The sequence below is a fragment of the Somniosus microcephalus genome, chromosome 28, assembly GCF_052327205.1.
Source record: "Somniosus microcephalus isolate GS21.2 chromosome 28, FLI_Smic_1.0, whole genome shotgun sequence".
Taxonomy (NCBI): domain Eukaryota; kingdom Metazoa; phylum Chordata; class Chondrichthyes; order Squaliformes; family Somniosidae; genus Somniosus; species Somniosus microcephalus.
In genome coordinates this window covers 37,138,035-37,161,197 of record NC_141014.1, presented here as the reverse complement: position 1 = coordinate 37,161,197, position 23,163 = coordinate 37,138,035, and the positions used below count along the sequence as shown (strand labels likewise).

The 23,163-nt window shown below is 48.6% G+C and overlaps 1 protein-coding gene across 2 annotated transcripts in view; it reads right to left on the bottom strand.

The window, feature by feature from the left end:
• tbc1d17 (TBC1 domain family, member 17) overlaps window positions 1-23,163 on the bottom strand; it is a 53,192-nt gene that overhangs the window by 17,475 nt on the left and 12,554 nt on the right. For both annotated transcript variants that reach the window (XM_085969841.1, XM_085969842.1), the window contains exons 4-13: window positions 21,292-21,412; window positions 18,016-18,226; window positions 17,358-17,469; window positions 16,244-16,417; window positions 14,042-14,173; window positions 12,272-12,375; window positions 10,323-10,417; window positions 8,708-8,824; window positions 6,199-6,299; window positions 2,525-2,624 (exon numbers count right to left, since the gene is read on the bottom strand). In XM_085969841.1, coding sequence (XP_085825967.1) covers window positions 2,525-2,624; window positions 6,199-6,299; window positions 8,708-8,824; window positions 10,323-10,417; window positions 12,272-12,375; window positions 14,042-14,173; window positions 16,244-16,417; window positions 17,358-17,469; window positions 18,016-18,226; window positions 21,292-21,412 — 1,267 coding nt within the window. The remainder of the gene's footprint in view (window positions 1-2,524; window positions 2,625-6,198; window positions 6,300-8,707; window positions 8,825-10,322; window positions 10,418-12,271; window positions 12,376-14,041; window positions 14,174-16,243; window positions 16,418-17,357; window positions 17,470-18,015; window positions 18,227-21,291; window positions 21,413-23,163) is intronic.

Below are 23,163 nucleotides of genomic sequence, written 5' to 3'. Positions count from 1 at the left end.
CAAACAACCCCAGATTTCAAGGAATTGGATGACCTGTCAAAATTAAGATTAGTCCTGGGAGAAGGAGACAGACCATACCTTGGTGCTAAATATGTAACAACATGTCACAACCTGAGGACTGTTTAAAATTAATACTGAATGTACCCAATGATGTACAAAGACTGTTTAAATTAATATTGTTTAAAGTAGTATTGTATGTACCCAACGAAGGTCAAAATTGTTTGACACCTACAGAATGTTGGAAAACTGTACTTTTTGTTATGTAAGCTTTGGCAATATGGTTCCCTGTAAACTTTCATGCCAATAAAGCATTTGAATTGAATTGAATTGAATTGAGAGAGAAAGCAAAGACAGACACACGCGAGAGCCACAGACACACACAAAAAGCTCTCTAGTACTTTTCTCAATAGTTTTAAGTTTCCTTTTTAAAGGTGTTAGCTTCTCGTTGGGGAATGACTCCAAGGGTGCCACCACCCTCTGGCATCTCGTACAAGCGAAGAGTCTTCATGCGTGAGCATCGACAGGCAATTGGCATCATAGCTGATCCCGATCCGGTCATCCCATACTTTGGAGGAGCAGTCACTGGATGGTGATCAGGAGTGTGAACCTTGGCTGACTTTTCCCTAGCTAGCCCGGGGGCAATGTTCCCTCTAGGCTGCACGGCCGCGCGATAATGGGAAAAGGTCCCGCGCAGGCCGCTCACCGGCTTTTACATTGTAAACACCGTGCGTGGCGTGGAAAATTAAAGGGACCACGCACTAAAAGAAACAGGTCGTGCAGAACAAAGCGTGGCTTACAGGGAGCGTCGCCCGGGGGCGCCCAATAAGAGAGCAACATGCAACGATATGGAAACATGTGGAAAATGAAGATTGAGCCAAGAAAATAGAGATGAAGAGGGACTGGTCACTTGATGGAAGAGATGGGTATTGAGGAGGATTTTCAGAGGAGCGAAAGATGACTGAAAAGTTAAAAGCAACTGACCCAGCACGGACTGCAGATGGAACCTGGGTCCTTCCAGGTCTGCGGGACTCACTGGATAAAATGGCTGACCCATCAAGGGTCTCCGTCCACTCGAGGTGCATTATGACAAATACTTTGGTTTAAACAATGAGCGTCGATGAGCGCATCAGAACAGCCGGCTGATTGGGCTCGGCCCAGTCAGCACGTGATTGAAGGGGATCCCCAGCTTGCTGACTGTACTGCACCAATAATGAGTAATAAAAATAATAATGAATCCAAGAGGGAACTCAGGAGAAACGTCTTTACCCAGAGAGTGGTGAGAATGTGGAACTCGCTACCACAGGGAGTGGTTGAGATGAATTCAAGGGGAAGCTAGATTTTTTTTTTTTTTTTTTTTTTAATTCTTTCACGGGATGTGGGTGTCACTGGCAAGGCCAGCATTTATTGCCCATCCCTGATTGCCCTTGAGAAGGTGATGGTGAGCTGCCTTATACAACGGAGTGGCTTGCTAGGACATTTCAGAGGGCAGTCAAGAGTCAACCAGTGCTGTGGGTCTGGAGTCACATATAGGCCAGATCGGGTAAGGACGGTAGATTGCCGTTCCTAAAGGACATTCGTGAAACAGACGAGTCTCATGTGGAGCATAAACGCCAGCATAGACCAGTTGGTCTGAATGGCCTGTTTCTGTGCTGTAGACTCTATGTAATATACTGTACGTGAGCCCACCAAGTCAGGCTCAAGAGCCCCTCCCTCAGTGAAGTCACCTGCACTTACAAAATACGTAGGAAAAACAAACGATAGATGTTAAGAGTACTGATTTAAGAAACAGTTGAAAAGTACAAAGTGCACCCGATGGCAATGCTACAGTTGACATTACTACAGTTGTACAGGGCCTTGGTGAGACCATACCTGGAGTACTGTGTGCAGTTTTGGTCTCCTTACCTAAGAAAGGATATACTTGCCATAGAGGGAGTGCAGCGAAGGTTCACCAGACTGATTCCTGGAATGGCAGAACTGTCGTATGAGGAGAGATTGGGTCGACTCGGCCTGTATTCACTAGAGTTTAGAAGAATGAGAGGGGATCTCATCGAAACGTATAAAATTCTGACAGGGCTAGACAGACTGGATGCAGGGAGGATGTTTCCCCTGGCTGGGGGGATCTAGAACGAGGGGTCACAGTCTCAGGATATGGGGTAGGACATTTAGGATTGAGAGGAGGAGAAATTTCTTCACTCGGAGGATGGTGAACCTGTGGAATTCTCTACCACAGAAGGCTGTGGAGGCCAAGTCACTGAATATATTGAAGATGATAGATAGATAGATTTCTAGACGCAAAAGGCATCAAGGGGTATGGGGAGAGAGCGGGAATATGGTATTGAGATAGAGGATCAGCCATGATCATATTGATCAGGCTCGAAGGGCTGAATGGCCGACTCTTGCTCCTATTTTTCTATGTTTCTAATGCGCTGTGAATACGGAGTGTGGGGCAGTCATCAAAGGAGACACCAGAGTTAGATCGTGGGACTGTAGAGCCCAGAGGACGGTTCTGGCTTTTCTCACTAACCTAGGAAGTCGCAGAGGGCCGAGTCCAGCACTCTCAGCAGCAAGGCCAACTTCTCCAGCTGTTCCTTCATGCTCTCTTGGCTCTCCTCGAAGTTACGGTGCTGGGAAGAGAGAGAAGAGACGGACGGTTACACTGCACTGGGATGGGCAGGATTTACACAACCAGAAACATACAGCCAGAAACACACAGCCACAACCAGAGGTCAAATCCGTTCTCTCAGGATTAGGATCTCACTTTAATCAGGGGGGCATAAGGTAGGTTAAAACATCGCACAACACGCAGCGACTATATATAGCATCGCATGGCACTCACTGAATATACAGTGCATCACGCTACATACTGACTATTGAGCATTATAGTGCACGCTAGCAAGAGAAGTTCACAACTGTTAATCCTATGCCCTATGTTCCAAAACGGAACAGAAACCTGCCAAAAATATTGTAAAATTACAAATACCCAGGAGTGAGTTCAAGGCTGGAATCTAATTGAAAGGTTCAGAGGAGTTAGAAATGACTGCAGTCTGGTTTTTACATCACCTGTACCTCTATTGTTACTTAAATTAATCGCCCTTATGGAGCGATTACATGAGTGAGGGCGCACGCCCAAACTGGTGGGATGAAAGCAGTGCCCCCGCTATCTCACTCTCTGACAGAGGGGGTTGGGCTCTATTGCGTACACTTAAGCGAGGCACGTGCCAAGCAGACACACACCGGTGGCATGGACTGGTGTGTGGTGGCTCAATTTGGTGAAACTACAACAAACATTTGAATACAGCACATTCTTCTACCCTGCTCTTACATACAGCAAGCGACTACAAGCACTTTGGGACATCCCGGGGTCGTGAAGGGCGTTGTGGAAAAGGATATGGCGGCAAGGCGGGTGGATGGAGCCGAGATACAGATCAGCCATGATCTCTTTGAAAGGCGGAACAGGCTCGAGGGGCTGAATGGTCTCCTCCTGTTCCCAGGTAGATACATAGAGATAGGAACAGGAGTAGGCCATTCGGCCCTTCGAGCCTGCTCCGCCATTCAATGAGATCATGGCTGATCTTCGTCTGAGATCATAGCTGATCTTACCAGTTCAGTACCCCGTCCCCGCCTTTTCTCCGTAACCCTTAATCCCCTTAGCCTTCAGAAATATATCCAATTCTCTCTTGAAAATATTTATTGAATTAGCCTTCACAGCCCTCTGTGGCAGGGAATTCCACAGGCTCACCACTCTTTGAGTGAAGAAATTCTTCCTCATCTCTGTTTTAAATGATTTGCCCGCTATTTTTAGACTGTGGCCCCTGGTTCTGTGCTCCCCGGCCATTGGAAACATTCTCTCTGAATTCAGCCTGTCCAGGCCTGCCATAATTTTATATGTTTCGATGAGATCCCCTCTCAATCTTCTAAACTCCAGTGAGTACAAGCCCAAACTATTTAATCTCTCTTCGTAGGTCATTCCCGCCATTCCAGGTATCAGCCTGGTGAATCGCCGTTGCACTCTTTCCATGGCAAGAACATCCTTCCGCAGATGGGGCGACCAAAACTGTACACAATACTCCAGATGCGGTCTCACCAGCACCTTGTACAGCTGTAGTAAGGTATCCCTATTCCTATACTCGAACCCCCTTGATATGAAGGCCAACATACCATTTGCCTTCTTAATCGCCTGTTGCACCTGCATGCTCTCCTTCAGTGACTGGTGCACAAGAACACCCAGGTCCCTCTGCACTTTCCCATCTCCCAATCTATTGCCATTTAGATAATAATCTACCCTCCTGTTTTTACCCCCAAAGTGGATAACCTCACATTTATCCACATTATAGTGCATCTGCCACGTATCCGCCCATTCCCCCAACCTGTCCAAATCACACTGTAGCCTCCTGACATCCTCATCAGAGCCCACCCCTCCTCCTAGTTTAGTGTCGTCAGCGAATTTGGAAATATTGCATCCAATTCCCTGATCCAGATCATTTATATATATTGTGAACAGCTGGGGTCCCAGGACAGATCCTTGCGGCACCCCGCTGGTCACTGCCTGCCACTCCGAAAACGAGCCGTTTATTCCAACTCTCTGTTTTCTATCCGCCAGCCAGTTCTCTATCCACGTTAATACTTTGCCCCCAATCCCATGAGCCTTAATTTTGCATGATAATCTTTTGTGTGGAACCTTATCGAAGGCTTTCTGGAAGTCAAGGTACACCACATCCACTGGCTCTCCCCCATCTATTCTACCAGTTACCTCCTCAAAAAATTCCAGCAGATTAGTCAAACACGATTTACCCTTTGTAAATCCATGTTGACTCTGTCCGATCCTTTCCCCATTTGTCAAGTGCTCCGCTATTTTATCCTTAATAATGGACTCTAGCATTTTGCCCACAACCGATGTAAGGCTTACTGGTCTATAATTCCCTGCTTTCTCTCTACCCCCCTTTTTAAATATTGGGGTAACATTAGCTAGCCTCCAATCCACGGGTACTGTTCCCGAGTCAATGGAGTTCCGGAAGATGATCCTTAGAGCATCTGCTATCTCCAGGGCCACTCCTTAAGTACCCTAGGATGTAGTTTATCAGGCCCCGGGGATTTGTCGGCCTTCAGTCCCCTCAACTTACCCAACACCATATCCCTAGAGATACTAATTTCTGTCAGCTCCTCCCTCTCATTAGTCCCTATGTTTGCCGATATTCCTGGAGGTTATTTGTGTCCTCCTTTGTGAATACAGAACCAAAGTATGAGTTTAATTGTCTGCCATTTCCTTATTCTCCATTATATATTCTCCCGAATCGGACTGCAAGGGACCGACTTGGGATTTTACCAGTCTTTTCCTCCTGATATACCGATAAAAGCTTTTGCAGTCTGTCTTTATGTTTGCTGCAAGTTTACTTTCGTATTCTATTTTCCCCTTCCTGATTAATCCCTTTGTCCTCTTTTGCTGTATCCTGTACTGCCCCCCAATCTTCCGGTCTGGTGCTTTTTTTTGCCAGTTGATATGCCCTTTTTTTTGATTTTATGCTGTCCCTAATTTCCCTCGTTATCCACGGTTGAGTCACCTTTTTAGGTTTATTTTTATGCCAAACCGGTATAAACATGTTCTGGAATTCTTCCATTCTATCTTTGAATGCTTGCCATTGTCTATCCACTGTCAATCCCCCCAGAAACAACCACCCAATCAATCTTACCCAATTCCCGTCTCATACCCTCGTAATTCCCTTTATTTAAGTTCTGGACCTTAGTCTCTGATTCAATTTCCTCACTCTCCATCTCGACTGAGAGCTCGATCATAATTATGATCGCTCTGACCCAAGGGGCCTCGTACAAGAAGATTGCTGATAAGTCCCTTCTCATTGCACAATACCCAGTCTAAAATGGCCTGATCTCGAGTCGACGTGAATCTTGTTATTCATGTGGAAATGACTTATGAAATAATACTGGGAGGCCTGCTGGTGGCGCTGTCCAGGGAGAGTATAAATACTCGGGCATGGGCCCAGCTTGCTCAGGGCATTCTTTTACAGGAACTAGTGAAGGACACAACTAGACCTCCATGTTGTAAAACAGTTGATTAAAGCTTTGTTTAATGCTTAGACCAAGTGCCTAGTAGTTTTCTTACGTCAAGGTGTAAGTACAAGTTCTTGCTTTCTGTTCAGGTTATTACTGGCCAAGCAGAATAGTCGAGGAGTTGAGGGCACTCACCACTCGCTCCATGAAGCCGGTGAAACACCAGAAGGAGTCGACTTCGTTCTGTGTAACGTAGAGTATCGGAGAGAGGAGGTCGCTCATTCCCTGAACATAGCCTGCACAACAAAAACAGGAACTATTGCAAACGTTCAGCTTGTGGAGAGGGTGCAGAGGAGATTTACTAGAATGGTACCAGGGATTAGGGACTTCAATGATGTGCAGAGACTGGAGAAGCTGGGATCCCCTTAACCTTCTCCTTAGAGCAGAGAAGGTTATGGGGAAGATTTAAATATTTACTCTTTCAAAACCTTAAATAAAAGAGAAACTGTTTCCAGTGGCAGGAGGGTCGGTAACCAGAGGACACAGATTTAAGATAATTGGCAAAAGAACCAGAGGGGGAGATGAGAAGTGGTGTTTTTTTACGCAGCGAGTTGTTGTGATCTGGAATGCGCTGCCTGAAAGGGCGGTGGAAGCAGATTCAATAGTAACTTTCAAAAGGGAATCGGAGAAATACTTGTAAAGGAAACATTTGCAGGGCTTTGGGAAAGTGTGTGTATGTGTGTGGGGGGGGGGGGGGGGGGGGAGGCAGTGGGATTAATTGGAATGCTCTTTCAAAGAGCCGGCACAGGCACAACGGGCCGAATGGCCTCCTTCTGCGCTGTATGATTCTATGATAACTATGTGGGCAACATGGTGTCCAGCGATTTAGCGCACATCTCTCGATTCCTTCCTCAACCAGCAACACTAAAAACAGGTCCTGCCTGGCCTGCTGAGTATTTCCAGCATTTTCTGTTATTTTATACTAAAAACAGGTCGTTCAGCTCACTGCTGTTTGTGGGATCTTGTTGTGTAGAATAGTTGCCCTGTTTGCCTATGTGACAATGTGCATGAATTTAGTGGCTTTAACTTAGTAGATGAATTACAGAAAAGGGTGAAAGTGGACACTGAGCAGTGGAGATCAGAAAAGATCAGACTGATGGCAGAGTGGTACCCAGTGCAAGATAGGATGAGTTGGAAGTTTATTTAGGGTAGATAGGGGGGGGGGGGTTTGAACCCGAGTTCAGGGTCAACTAGCTCATCAGGGGAGTGGATCTTCGGATTCAGGTCCAGCAAGAAGCAGAGCAGGAGAGGTAGAATGGTGGGAGGGAGGGTGCAGAGTCCTTTGTCAGGGGCCGAACAGAGTGGCTTTGATCTTGCAGAATGTTGGCAGAAGTATCAATCAGGATCTGATGTGGGATAAGCGGTCGGATTGCACCATAGTAGTAGCAGGGCTCGAGGGTAATGCTGGAGAGTAAGAGCCGAGCATCATCAACACACAGGCGAAAATGAACGCCTCATGTCTCATGGTGATGTTGCCGATGGACAGCATGTGGACGAGGAAAGGGGAGGCCACATGCAAGGATGACGTGACCGTGCAGGAGTGGGGGCGGGGGGGGGGGGGGAAGCCATTGCAAGAAATAAGCTAGGTGTGCTGGGACAGTTAGAAGTGGAATCAAGAGAGGGAGTGTTGAGTTAACAAGGGTCACTTATCGGTGAACAGGTTTGAAAACATGAGGCACTTGCTTTCAAACTAACTCGGAGATTAAAAGCAGGTAATAAATGCTTTTGTTTCAACGCTCTCCTGGCCTCCTATCTTCCACCCTCCATAAACATAAGCTCATCCCAAACTCTGCTGCCGTATCAGAACTCTCACCAAGTCCCGTTCACCCATCACCCCCTGTGCTCGCTGAGCTACATTGGCCGTCGGTCCACCAATGCCTCGAATTTTAAATTCTTATCCTAGTGTACAAATCCCTCCAGGGCCTCGCCCCTCCCTCTCTCTGTAACCTCCTCCAGCCCTACAACCCTCAGATCTCTGCGCTCCTCCAATTCGGGCCGCTTGTGCATCCCCGATTTTAATCGCGCCACCATTGGTGACTGTGCCTACAGCTATCTAGGTGCTAAGCTCTGGAATTCCCTCCCTAAACCTCTCTACCTTTCTCTCCTCCTTTAACGCACTCCTTGATATACCTATCAATTCGTCCAATGAAAAGCGACGAGTTAAGAAAGTAACTATAGGTTTTTATTGACTAAATAACAGAGCCCACCCTCGTGGGTGATCGGATCCAAGAAGGAGGAATACCAGCCAGTCGACCACCTTTATACCTGGGCAGGTAGGTGGAGCCATGGGCGGAGTCGGCAGTGGTCAGCCCAGGTATAGCAGCGTGACAAGAGGCGACCTCGTACAGTGATACAACAATGTGAACAGTGATAACTATAGGGAAACGATCTAACAGTGATAACTATAGTGTAACGATAGTGAACGGTAAAAGTGGTTTACCACATTCCTTAATGCCGAACTCTTTAACCCGTCACCTGTGCTAATGTATCCTTCTGTGTCAATTTTTGTTTGATAATCGCTCCTGTGAAGAGCCTTGGGATGTTTTACTATGTTAAAGGCGCTGTATAAATGCAAGTTGCTGTAATTTGTAGCCACTCATTGGGCTCGGTCATGTGAGCGGAGAGACTGAAAGCGGGATCTTACCCAGGTCGAAGTTGTACATGCAGTAAGTCATCAGCACGTCATTCAGCAGCACCAGGCCCGGGTTGTCGTTCCCCTCGTAGAACTTGTTGCTGCGATCGGTCCTGCTGACGTCCCGCTCTACGGATGAAAAGCAATTTCAGCGCTCGGTCTCGAAAACTAACCCTGAACGTTTAGTGGGTAAATGCGGTGCTCAATGGGGGGCGGGGGGGGGACTATAAACCATTCAGACCAGCAGGTCCCCAGCCTGGATTTCCAGACTGTGCAGAGTGCCAGGCCTCAAACTGGGTGGAAGGTGGGGTTCTACAACTGGCCTGGTGTACACAGATATCTCTGTGATTGAGAAGTTCTGACTCGTGGCACCCAAAGCTCCAGGCAGACTCGATCACCTCTTCAGTCTGGGCCCTGCCTGCTCCAGTCAAACTGAGTGGGGCCTGTTACACCAAGATACTTTCTTTATAATTAAGGCCCAGGGTGCGGGTGCCAGAGAGCCTACAGCGCAGGTGCCCAAGAGTGATGACCTATGAATCCAATTTACAGCATCGGACACGCACTATATATAAATGCTCAAGCTGATGGCTGGCTTGATTGCAGGTTGCGAATGATGCAGTCAGGCGGCACACTGAACATTTACAGCACTGAATATGTGCCAAACGTGCTGTGCGTATTCGCAAGTGCACATTATGGTGGAGGTCACGCTAGCTCATAGGAGCACCGTCACGGTAAGCATTTCAGTGGCTCACGATGTCGGTTCACCACCATCTTCTCTGGGATGGGCAATCAATGCGGCCTCGCTGGAGACGCCCACGTCCCAATATTTATTCATTTATGGGGTGTGGGTGTCGCTGGCAAGGCCCAGCATTTATTGCCCATCAATAATTGCCCTTGAGAAGGTGGTGGTGAGCCGCCTTCTTGAACCGCTGCAGTCCGTGTGGTGAAGGTGCTCCCACAGCGCTGTTAGGGAGGGAGTTCCAGGATTTTGACCCAGCGACCATGAAGGATCGGCCGATTTATGTCCAAGTCAGGATGGTGTGTGACGTGGAGGGAAACTTGGAGGTGGCGGTGTTCCCATGCGCCTGCTGCCCTTGTCCTTCTAGGCGGCAGAGGTTGCGGGTTTGGGAGGTGCTGCCGAAGAAGCCTTGGCGAGTTGCTGCTGTGCATCTTGTAGATGGTACACACTGCAGGCGATGGAAGGAGTGAATATTTAAGGTGGTGGATGGGGTGCCAATCAAGCGGGCTGCTTTGTCATAGAGGATAACAGAAAAAAAATAATGAATCGCTGCAGAGTTCAGCAGCTGTATTTCCAAAGGTCGCTTTTATGGTACACACGTCAATGAGTAATCTCAACTTACATTTTGGGCTAAAGGCTCAATTGCCTCCCCTTCCTCCTCCACCAATTATTTTCAATTCCACCCTCTCCTGAAAGTGTTGTGTCCGGTGCTCTTTGCTGGGATATGGTGTCATGGCACCTGTTACCCTCGAGCACTTCCCCCAGGAGGCAATTATTTTTAGGTGGGCCTTGGCAGAGAGTGCTGGTAAGCTAGTCATCGGTCGGCAAGTAGATCGCCGACTGCTGCAGATTGATTTAAAAGTTCGCTTTACTCTCTAGCAAACTCACCAATCAGACTCTTGTATGCCCGCAGCAGGGAATTCCGGCGTTCCTGATCCTCAGTCACCGACTTCCACTGCAGTTTCATCCGGAAGTACTCGTCCCTAAAGAAACCACCCACACGAGTCAGCAGAGAAGAAAAAAAAAAAAACCACAAGCTCGTGCAGGAACGGGGACGATTCCCTCGAGATGCCGGGGGTTTGACACTTGTGGGTGCGACTCGCTGGCCGGGATGGGACAGGCAAGGATCACGCACATCAAGTGAACCACCGGCGCGACAGTATGAGGGGGCAGTAATTAATAAATGCAGCCAGCGTCAGCATCCAAGCACTCGCAGGCCAGAAACAACGCAAGTTAGCTAGAGGGTGACATGAATCAGTCATTCATGAAAGAAAGACTTATGAAATAATACCGAGCGGCCTGCGGGTGGCGCTGTCCAGGGAGAGTATAAATACTCGGGCACGGGCCCAGCTTGCGCAGGACATTCTTAACAGGAACTAGTGAAGGACACAACTAGACCTCCATGTTGTAAAACAGTTGATTAAAGCTTTGTTTAATGCTTAGACCAAGTGCCTAGTAGTTTTCTTACGTCATAGGGTAAAGCTTCACCATCCCATAACAAGGACTCCCAGCTCATTTACAGATTTAGATTCAAGGTAAAAGGCTCTCTGCACCGTTTCAACCACAGAGCATCTGTCTTCCCGCAGTGCCACTCCCCGCAGCCAGCATTCTTCTGCTTTCCGAGTAAAACTTTAAAATTCTCATCCTGCTGTTCAAATCCCTTCATGGCCTCATCCCCCTCCCTCTCTCTGTAACCTGCTCCAGCCCTACAACCAACGTTCCCTCTGACTTTGTTTGGCCCCTTTATGGGGCTGTGCGGCCATTCAAAATACGCGCGGTTTTTGTATTGAAAAGCCGGCTGCGCGGGTTCCCTGGAACAGGGAACATTACCTACAACCGTCCGAGGTATCTACACTGCTCAACTTTGGCCTCTTGCGCATCCTCACCATTAGTGGCCGTGCCTTCAGCTGCCTAGACCCCAAGCTCAAGAATTCCCTCTTTAAACCTCTCTCTCCTCGTTTAAGACGCGCCTTAAAACCTCTCTTGGACCGAGCGTTTGGTCACCTATGTTAAAGGCGCTATATAAATACTTGTTGTAAATCCAACAAATCAGTATCGACTTGTGCTAAACTCGGGTGGCTCGGTGCTGTGGATTCACACCAGCTCAGAACTTGGTAGGGCTTACCCCAATCTGACGACACGTAGGAGGTTCACAGCCAGCTGAGGGTAAACTTTCACCCCATGAATGTGGACTGGATTGAAACTCGGTTCTAAACTGAAGTCCTTTAACTAAATGCACGTCCCACGAATCCCCTCACCCCTCTAGTTAACTGCTCTCATAGGAACAGGAGGAGGCCATTGAGCCCCTCGAGCCTGGTTCTGCCATTCAATGAGATCATGGCTGATCTGCCACCTAACTCCATATACCCGCCTTTGCCCCATATCCCTTAATACCTTTGGTTAACAAAAATCTATCAATCTCAGATTTAAAATTAACAATTGATCTAGCATTAATTGCCATTTGCAGAAGAGAGTTCCAAACTTCTACCACTGTTTGTGTGCAGAAGTGTTTCCTAATTTTACTCCTTAAAGGTCTGGCTCTAATTTTTTAGACTGTGCCCCCCGAGTCCTAGACTCCCCAACCAGCAGAAATAGTTTCTCTCTATCTACCCTAGCAGTTCCCCTTAATGTTTTGAAAACACCGATCAGATCACCCCTTAACCTTCTAAATTCTAGGGAATACAACCCGCTCCACTAGGGCTTCTACAAGGATAGCCCACTGCACTTGACCAACAGCTGAGCATCCGCACGCTAGTGATAACCGGCACACTGCTTCTTCCCCTCAGTTATAAATATACTCCCTTTCAATGGAGGGCACAGGGGAAATCACTCCTCACGTTTTTTGCTTCACCACAACCTTGCGTTCCTCAGCTGTACTGTCCCAGGGGTAGTATCCCAGCAGGAACTTCCAGACTTCCCGACGGATGCTGTGGCACAGTCCCTGACAGAGGAGATCAAAAGGAATAATGAATAAATTGGACAGACTTTGTAAGGGGTTTGACGGAGTAAATAAGGAGAAACTGTTTCCAGTGGCAGGAGGGTCGGTAACCAGAGGACACAGATTTAAGATAATTGGCAAAAGAACCAGAGGGGAGATGAGGAGACATTTTTTTACGCAGCGAGTTGTTGTGATCTGGAATGCGCTGCCTGAAAGGGATTTAATAAAAACTTTCAAAAGGATCAATACCTAAAGGGGAGAAATTTGCAGGGCTATGGGGAAAGGGACTAATTGGAGAGCTCTTTCAACGAGCCAGACTGAAAGGCCTCCCTCTGTGCTGTACGATGTTGTCAAATTTATTGTCTTCTAAAACTCCTGGGAAGCACCTTGGGCTGTTTTACTACATTAAAGGGGCTATATAAATTCAAGTTGTTGTATGATTCTATGACTTAATTGTGGCCAGTGCTCCTAAATGACAGAAGAAAATAAAAGTTATGCACAGAATGCGTAGGCATCTCAATTACCATCCTGCTCTCTCTTTCTCTGACATCAAACAGTTTGATTGTGCTACTATTTTGCAGCCCATCTACTACTAAGTTTGTTTCACATTTAAATCTTTTGCTGACTTTTTGTGCTCAGGGGACAGGAATGTTCATAGGGTAAACTAAAAACTTCCTGGCACTTTATCAGCATCAAGCACTCTCAGGGCAGGTACAGCACGGGTTAGATACAGAGTAAAGCTCCCTCTGCACTGTCCCATCAAACACTCCCAGGGCAGGTACAGCATGGGTTAGATACAGAGTAAAGCTCCCTCTACACTGTCCCATCGAACACTCCCAGGGCAGGTACAGCACGGGTTAGATACAGAGTAAAGCTCCCTCTACACTGTCCCATCAAACACTCCCAGGGCAGGTACACCACGGGTTAGATACAGAGTAAAGCTCCCTCTACACTGTCCCATCAAACACTCCCAGGGCAGGTACAGGACGGGTTAGATACAGAGTAAAGCTCCCTCTGCACTGTCCCATCAAACACTCCCAGGGCAGGTACAGGACGGGTTAGATACAGAGTAAAGCTCCCTCTACACTGTCCCATCAAACACTCCCAGGGCAGGTACAGGACGGGTTAGATACAGAGTAAAGCTCCCTCTACACTGTCCCATCAAACACTCCCAGGGCAGGTACAGCACGGGTTAGATACAGAGTAAAGCTCCCTCTACACTGTCCCAGAAAGGGGGTTACTGGCCAGAGCTCAGGACCATGATGTTCTCCCTCTTTATACCGACACGCTTAAGGCCAATTGTAGTGAAAACACAGCACAAACTCACTCAACTTTGAGTTGTCCTCCTACCATCTCCCACCTATCACAGGACAATACCACCCACGTTCATCTTCTTAGGTGAGCGCCCCTTCAGTGAACTACAGAACCACCCCCCCATAACATGGTCTGTTCCTCTTAATTCAAAGTTGCCAACTTCAAAGTATCTGATAATTCCCATTTTTAAAAAACACTAAATTCCTTCTTTGCTGTTATTTATGTTGCCAAGTTCCAATTATAGGATATGAATTTCTAACTTTAAATTATTAGGAGTAGACCGTACCTCGCAATAATGGCACAAAATGCTTTAGAAACATATAAATTAATGAATGAATGAATGAATGTCACCTACTCCTTTGAAAATCTTTTTCTTCAGTTCTTCCATGTCCTGAATTCTTCCTTCTGGGTCCAGATGTTTTTCCCACTCCGCAGCTGTTAGAGTCTCCTGCCTCAGTACCGTGGGGCGCTGGCCCAGATCAGCTTGCTGGAAAGGAAGTCAGGAAGATCTTAACGGGGAGGGGGGAGAAATCTCTCTTTAAAAATTTAAAAAATAGAGGCACTGGAGAAGGTACAAAAAGATTTACAAGGATGATCCCAGAACGGAGAAGTTATAACTCAGGGGAGAAGTACGAGAGGTGGTGTATGACATGAATCAGTCATTCATGAAAGAAAGACTTATGAAATAATACTGAGCGGCCTGCGGGTGGCGCTGTCCAGGGAGAGTAGAAATACTCGGGCACGGGCCCAGCTTGCGCAGGACATTCTTAACAGGAACTAGTGAAGGACACAACTAGACCTCCATGTTGTAAAACAGTTGATTAAAGCTTTGTTTAACATTTAGACCAAGTGCCTAGTAGTTTTCTTACGTCAGTGTAATAGTGATCTTTAAAATTATGAAGGGGTTTGACGAGGTAGATGTAGAGAAGATATTTCCACTTGTGGGGGGTGAGGGAGATCAAACCTAGGGGCCTTAAATATAAGACAGTTGCTAATAAATCCAATGAGGAATTCAGGAGAAACTTCTTTACCCAGAGAGTGGAACTCGCTACCACAGGGGGTAGTTGAGGTGAATGGCACAGATGCATTTAAGGAGAAGCTAGATAAGTAAAGAACGGAATAATAGGATATACTGATGGGGTTAGATGAAGTAGGGTGGGAGGAGGCTCGTGTGGAGCATAAACACCAGCACAGGCCAGTTGGGCCAAATGGCCACTTCCTGTGCTATAAATTCTGTGTAATTCTATATGACCCGAGAGGTGGTGTTGGCTTGTTTTGTAAAATTCCTAACGCAACATCGCAATGACCTGCTCTGTGGGCTGTGGCATCAGTCACTGAACGTGACGTCTACTCCCAGACTGCCTCTCGGCAGCAGTTTTAAAGTGTAAATCATTGGAGCAAGAGGGGAAGGTGCGGCACAGATCAATGAACCTGAAGCCCTCCCGTCAACACACCCCACAGCATCTTCTCTACCGTTGCTGCCAAGTAGACTGCAGCTCTGCACTCCCACCCTACCGGCGGAAAAGCCAGAAGGGGCCACCAACAGCCCCAAGGGGCTCAGCATCATCTCGGTCACCCCAGCTGATCTGCAGATGGAGCATAGCTGGATTAGGATTGCATGTGAGGGAAGGCAGTCTCTCAAAACAGCAATTTGCTATGTACCTTCCATTTAAAAAAGAAACATTAACCCACATCACTCTTTCAATCGCTACAATCTGTCCCAATGAATAAATATATATCAATCTCTCTAGATCTATATATAAAATGGGGATAGCTCTTTCAAAGGAGTGTGATGGAATACTCTCCACTTGCCTGGATGAGTGCAGCTCCAACAACACTCAAGAAGCTCGACACCATCTAGGACAAAGCAGCCCGTTTGATTGGCACTCCATCCACCACCTTAACCATTCACTCCCTCCACCACCGGCGTACTGTGGCTGTAGTGTGTACCATCTACAAGATGCACTGCAGCAACTCCCAAACCCGCGACCTCCACCACCTAGAAGGACAAGGGGCAGCAGGCGCATGGGAACATCACCACCTCCAAGTCTCACACCATCCTGACTTGGACATGTATCGGCTGTTCCTTCATCATCACTGGGTCAAAATCCTGAAACTCCCTAACAGCACTGTGGGAGTACCTTCACCACACGGACTGCGGCGGTTCAAAAAGGTGGCTCACCACCACCACCACCTTCGAGGGCAATTAGGGATGAGCAATAAATGCCGGCCTTGCCAGCGACGCCCACATCCCTTGAATGAATTTTAAAAAGGCACAATGGTATGAATGGTTTCCTTCTGTGCTGTGCTGTATGCTTTTATGATAATATATAGGAAGTGCTATGGAATCAACATTTAGCATTGTAAATTGCCATGTCAAAACGTCACGGTCAATTATCCTACGTCAACTATCACGATGTAGTTACAAGCTCTGACCCGTAGATTTTCTATGGAGCACTTTTCTGAAGTCTCTCTCTCTCTCTCTCCTCTAACTCCCTCACCGTCTTGTGAAGTATATCCATCAATTGACAGTCGGTGCAGAGGTTGGGACACTTACACAGGTGATGACCTCGAAGCCCGGCTCGTCCTGCTGGTCCAAGTCCAGCCCGGTCGCCATCTCGCGCATCGGTCGGTGGCGGGGACCATCCTGGGGCCGCATCGCTCCACGCAGGAAGTTGGTCACTTTGGAGAAACTGCCGAATGTGGCAGCGTAAGGGTCTTGTATAAAGCGCTGGGGAAAGGGAGAAAAGAACAAAAAAAGAGCAACAGTTAATAATCTGTATCTTATGTAGAATCATAGAATGATCCAACCGTTCCTTCATCGTCGCTGGGTCAAAATCCTGGAACTCCCGACCTAACAGCGCTGTGGGAGCACCTTCACCACACGAACTGCAACGGTTCAAGGCGGCGGCTCACCACCACCTTCTCAAGGGCAATTAGGGATGGGCAATTAATGTCGGCCTCGCCAGCTTTACTCTGCATCTAACCCGTGCTGTACCTGCCCCGTGACTGTTTGATGGGACAGTGTAGAGGGAGCTTTACTCTGCATCTAACCCGTGCTGTACCTGCCCCGTGACTGTTTGATGGGACAGTGTAGAGGGAGCTTTACTCTGCATCTAACCCGTGCTGTACCTGCCCCGTGACTGTTTGATGGGACAGTGTAGAGGGAGCTTTACTCTGTATCTAACCCGTGCTGTACCTGCCCCGTGACTGTTTGATGGGACAGTGTAGAGGGAGCTTTACTCTGTATCTAACCCGTGCTGTACCTGCCCTGGGAGCGTTTGATGGGACAGTGTAGAGGGAGCTTTACTCTGCATCTAACCCGTGCTGTACCTGCCCTGGGAGTGTTTGATGGGACAGTGTAGAGGGAGCTTTACTCTGTATCTACCCGTGCTGTACCCGCCCTGGGAGTCCGCCCTGGGAGTGTGAGATGTTGACACAGGATTCCCCAGTGTAGAAATGGTTCCTTTCTGAACCCTCACCTTGATGAGCAATAGATTTAACCATAAACGGTTTCTTTTTAATAGCGGAACTGTGTACAGGAAACACCGGTGTTGTTGGTATTTTATGGATGATCCAATAAAAGAATGCTGGAGAGTGTCCGCAAAGGTCTCATTAAACGGATATAGATTAAATCCCAAAAAGAAAATCAAGCCGAGAGAGTTACTCACGGACACCAAATCCGAAGAATGCTCGTCGAACAGCTGCAACTCGTCGAAGGATTGGGACAAGGCGTGAGAATCATGGGAGTAGACCAGATAAAGGCGAGGGTCCTTCTTAGACCTGGCAAGACAGCATCGATAACTGGAGTCAGAAAACCACTACACTGACTGCTGGCAGAACTATTAGAATACGTTATTTATAGATACCGAGCGACTGTGTGACAGACAGCTGTGCAGTCAAACCCAACAGTCCCGGTGAACTCAGAATGAACGGGAATGGCTCGGAGGGGCGGGGGCGCTATTGACAGGGATCGGAATGCCTTGGAAAGCAACAGCTGATTGTTACCAGGGAGGGGGGTCACTAGACAGCAGTCAGGAGTGGAAATCCTGATCGATTCTTCCTCTTCCTATCCCCAGCCCGTGCTGCTCTGTTTGGGATGTTCCAAAATTGGCGCCAACTCCACCCAACCAACGTGGCACAGGCCCTGGACTGAAACACACGAGGCTCAACAAAAATGAGAAGCGGCTTATATAGCGGATATTACGGTATTTGTTTCACTGTCAAAATGGCGCCCACTTTTACAACCAGAGTGTACGACGCAGCGGCTGCACGATCGCGGCGGGCGCTCCAACTTCACGCGGTGCAAGGGAGGCGTTATATACTCACGTGGCCAGGACCACGTATTTACACAGGCACTTGAGTAAGGCCCTGGTGCCCCCGTCGTGGAAGTGAAGAGCCGGGAAGGAGATGCCGTCCTTGCTGATGAAGATGAGATATGACCAGCCCAGGCCCGGCTTGTTTTTCCGGATGGACTTGAGCTCGGACAGGCTGAGAGAGAACGCCCACTTGCTGTGCGCTCCGGAGCACTGGGCAGCAGCTGAGGGACAGACCAAAAAAAAAAAAAAACCCACATTCAAATCAAGGATGGCTCGTCAGACAAAAACAAAGCACCGTGCAAAGAAAAGGAGCCATTCGGCCCAGCGAGCCAGCTCCCGCACAGAACATGTAAAAAATATTTTTTTTAGTCAACTTTTTCGCTTCCTCTTCCGAAGGGGTCAACATTTTAAAACGCAGCTCCACACAGGCACGTCACTCTAGTAGTCTTTCTTCATGCAACAACCTAAACAGGAAGCGTCTGCAGGTTATTCGACCACATGGGGCCTCGCAGCTCAGCCCTATTCTGTTCTCACCCAACCTTCTCATGCACATGGGTCACTGGACCACATTCAGTAGCCGGAACTGTGGCTAATTCGACTGGAACGGGGACCTAGGGGCCCAGTTATACACTCCAACATCAGCCCCCCCCCCCCCCACCCCCGGCACTGTGTATAACCTCCCCTTTTATTAACACTCAGCCAACTTGCGTGATCACGTGAGTCAATAAGGGAGAACTCGGCAAAACTTCTGCCTGACATTTGAAGGTAACTGAATGAGTGCACTCGTGTTATCGAGTTCGCTTATCTGGCCTTGGCTGGTGGCATTCCGTGCAGGACTCCCAGTGTCTAACAGAACCGCACCCTTTCAACAACGGTACAGGGCTTTGGGGAGACGAGGCTGATTCCTATGAGGAGAGATCGAGTAGATTGGGCCGATACTCTGGAGTTTAGAAGAATGAGAGGTGATCTCATTGAACCACACAAAATTCTTACAGGGCTTTTACAGGGTAGATGTGAGAGGCTGTTTCCCCCTGGCTGGAGAGTCTGGAACCAGGGGTCACAGTCTCAGAATAAGGGGTCGGCCATTTAGGACTGAGATGAGGAGGAATTTCTTCACCCAGAGGGTGGTGAATCTTTAGAATTCTCTACCCCAGAGGGCTGTGGAGGCTCAGTCGTTGAGCATATTCAAGACAGAGAGCGATAGGTTTTTGGACTCTAGGGGAATCGAGGGATACGGGGATTGTGCGGGAAAGTGGAGTTGAGGTCGAAGATCAGCCATGATCTTATTGAATGGTGGAGCAGGCTCGAGGGGCCGAATGGCCGACTCCTGCTCCTAATTCTTATGTTATGTTCATAAGTAAGGAGTTATCAACTGTCTACATCTGTACTTATAACCGACAACGTACATGGGCCTAGAAATTGAGTTTGCGCTGCGCCAGGGCTTTAGCGCCGGAAGTTAGCGCCGGCGCTAAGTCCCTTTGCGCGCACCAAAAATTCAGTAGCGCCGCGCCCAAACGGCTGCTGGCGCTACTGAAGGGTTTTAGCGCCTGAAAACTGGCGCAACGCGCCGCATTGCGGCGCCCGCTGCGGTGCGGCAGGCTCGGGAAGTGCAGGCCTCCTCCTTCCGTTAAGGAGGAGCTGCCTGCACCCGGCCGCGGCCCGCGATAATCTCTTCAAAAATGAGCCCGGCACCTCGGACAAGTGCCGGGCTTGCATCTGTTCCGGGGGGGGGGGGTGGGGAGAAGTCCGGGGAGGGAGCTGCGGGCAGGCGGCCGGCGGGAAAGCGGCCGGCCGCCGCGCCTCCTTAAAGCGCCGGCGCAGACTCCGGCAACACTCGTTTGCCGGAGTCTTAGTTGCGGCTGCCACTGGTGAGGCGGCCGCAACTGAATTTCGGCTTGGGGCCGGGTTACCACGGCAACCGGGACGCTGCGCACACCGATGATGTCATCGTTGCCGGCGCAGCGCTACCGGTCTACCGCCGCGGAAGGGCGCCAGGCAATTTAGGAACCGGCGCCAATTGCAGCGCTAGGCCCTCTAGCGCCGCAAAATCGGTGCTAAGGGCACTGAATTTCTAGGCCATGAACTTTTCAATGAATAGATTATTCGGCAATTACATCTTTACTGAGCTTCCCTCCCCCATGCCTGTAAGATTTATAAAAGCACTGCCCTCACTAAAATACCCTTGAGATACTATTTCCTTAGAGGGAACTTTTACATGTGATTTCCCTTCTAACACGTGTAAGAAGTCACACAACACCAGGTTATAGTCCAACAGTTTTATTTGAAATCACAAGCTTTCGGAGCGCTGCTCCGTTGTCACCTGACGTAGGAGCAGCGCTCCGAAAGCTTGTGATTTCAAATAAAACTGTTGGACTATAACCTGGTGTTGTGTGACTTCTTACATTTGTCCACCCCAGTCCAACACTGGCATCTCCACACCATCCCTTCTAACACAGTATTAAGAAGCTAATGCACCCAGTTCCTAATGGGCAATTCCGCCCAGTACAAGTTTCCTTGATGGTGGAAGCAGGTTCAATCATAAATTTCAAAAGGGAATTGGATATATACTTGGAAAGGAGACATTTGCAGGGCTGTGGGGGAAAGAGCAGGGGGGAGTGGGACTAATTGGAGAGCTCGTTCAAAGAGCCGGCACAGGCACGGTGGGCCGAACGGCTAATGTTTTAGTAACTTTTGTCGAGTTCCCAATCTGTAGCACGGGGGGAAAAGGTTGAAACCAGGAGCCTCCCACAGGGAGGGAAGATCAGAGCGAGGGTCATTCCAGGCTGGCAATTGTCACAAGTGGCGCCGTCATCTTCCCAGCCAGATGCTCGCGGCCGGAGAAGGGTGGCAATGGACGCTGACTCAGGCGGAGGGAACTGCTACCTGACCCAGTGAATGAGGACCTGGGGGCAGTGAACTGTTCTCCTAACTCTATTTACTGTGGACTCCTGCCAGTAAGTGGCATTGCTGTGGAGCAATGCAGACAACTCTTGCAAATTAAAGTTGTTTAAAGGCTGCGCTGTCTGTTACTGGCTCAGGCACTGCTCGAGCTAGCACAGGCACGTCGGGCCGAATACCCTCCTTCTGTGCTGCATCATTCGATGGTGCAGTCAGGGGCTGAGACACATCGCTGATACTCTGCATTGCATCTGTAACATGCTGGGCTTCACTGTGCTTGATGGCGACACCCGGTGCTCAGCACGAACACTTCGTCTGGATGAGCACAAGCGTCACACGCAAAAAATAAATGAATGCATTACAGTAATAACGAGATGCTGCCTCTCACCGCGCAGATCCTCCAGTGGGCGTATCCGGGTTCCTACTGTGCTGATAACGGCCCAGTCAGGTTCGTAACCTGGGTCAAACATGTCCTCCTCAGTGTGACTGGCTCCATTCACAGTGGAATCCTGAAAAAGCACAGGGTGGCATCAAGGGCGAGAACCGGAACAAACAAATGAAACCATGTGATGTGGCGCTGTGCCAGGGTCATGAGGACTGAGCTGCACTCTCCTCAAAAAACTACCAAGAAGTGCTCTGCATAAGGGAAGTCAAACATAAAGGAGAAAAACAAAAGTTCTTTTCACCACATTACAGGAATGTGGTCGCACATTTCCGAGGATGTTACCCGGACTGGAGGATTTTAGCTATGAGGAAAGATTGGATAGGCTGGGGTTGTTTTCTTTGGAACAGAGGAGGCTGAGGGGAGACTTGATTGAATTGTATAAAATTATGAGGGGCCTGGATAGAGTGGATAGGAAGGACCGATTTCCCTTAGCAGAGAGGTCAATAACCAGGGGGCATAGATTTAAAGTAATTGGTAGAAGGATTAGAGGGGAGTTGAGGAGAACTTTATTCACCCAGAGGGTGGTGGGGGTCTGGAACTCACTGCCTGAAAGGGTGGGAGAGGCAGGAACCCTCATCACATTTAAAAAGTACTTGGATATGCACTTGAAGTGCCGGAACCTACAGGGCCACGGACCAAGAGCTGGAAAGTGGGATTAGGCTGGAGAGCTCTTTGTCGGCCGGCACAGACATGATGGGCCGAATGGCCTCCTTCTGTGCTGTATATTCTATGATTCTAATGAGAAAAACAAAGCACCAAACTGTCCCCCTAAACCCCTTTGCCTCTCTACCTCTCTCTCCTCCTTTAAAGCTTTTCTTCAAACCCAACTCGTCGACAAAGCTTTTGGGTCACCCATCCTAATATCTCCTGCTTTGGCTCTGATTTATTCCCCCGCCCCCCTCCATAAAGCAGCCTGGGGTGTTTATGTTGAAGGTGCTATATAAATGTAAGTTGATGTGGTCGTGGTTTTTGTTCTGTAACCTCAGAGTGGTGGGAGCTTCACTCTGCATCCAACCAGCGCTGGGCCTGGCCTGGCCTGGGAGTGCTCAGTGTTGACAAATGTATGGTCAGCCAAAACTCTGCTGCCTATGTCCTATAATCGCACCAAGTCCCGTTCACCCATCGCCCCAGTGTTCGCTGACCTACCTTAGCTCCCAGTCCTGCAACGCCTCGATTTTAAAATTCTCATCCTGGTTTTCAAATCCCTCCGTGGCCTCACCCCCTCCCTATCTCTGTAATCACCTCCAGCCACACAACCCTCCAAGATATCTGCACTCATAGAAACATAGAAGATAGGAGCAGGAGTAGGCCATTCGGCCCCTCGAGCCTGCTCCACCATTCAATGAGATCATGGCTGATCATCCAAATTCAGTACCCGGTCCCTGCTTTCTCTCCATATCCCTTGATCCCTTTAGCCTTAAGAAATATATCTAACTCCTTCTTGAATATATTTAATGAATTGGCCTCCACTGCCTTCTGTGGTAGAGAATTCCACAGGTTCACCACTCTCTGGGTGAAGAAATTCCTCCTCATCTCAGTCCTAAATGGCTTACCTCTTATCCTTAGACTGTGACCCCTGGTTCTGGACTCCCCGCCATCAGGAACATCCTTCCTGCATCAGTCTGTCTAATCCTGTTAGAATTTTATAATTTTAACACTCCTCTAATTCTGCCCTCTTGAGCATCCCTGATTTTAATCATTCAACCACTGGCAGCCGTGCCTTCAGCTGCCAAAGCCCGAAGCTCTGGAATTCCCTCCCTAAACATCTTTGCCTCTCCCTCTCCTCCTTTAAAACGTTCCTTAAAACCTACCTCT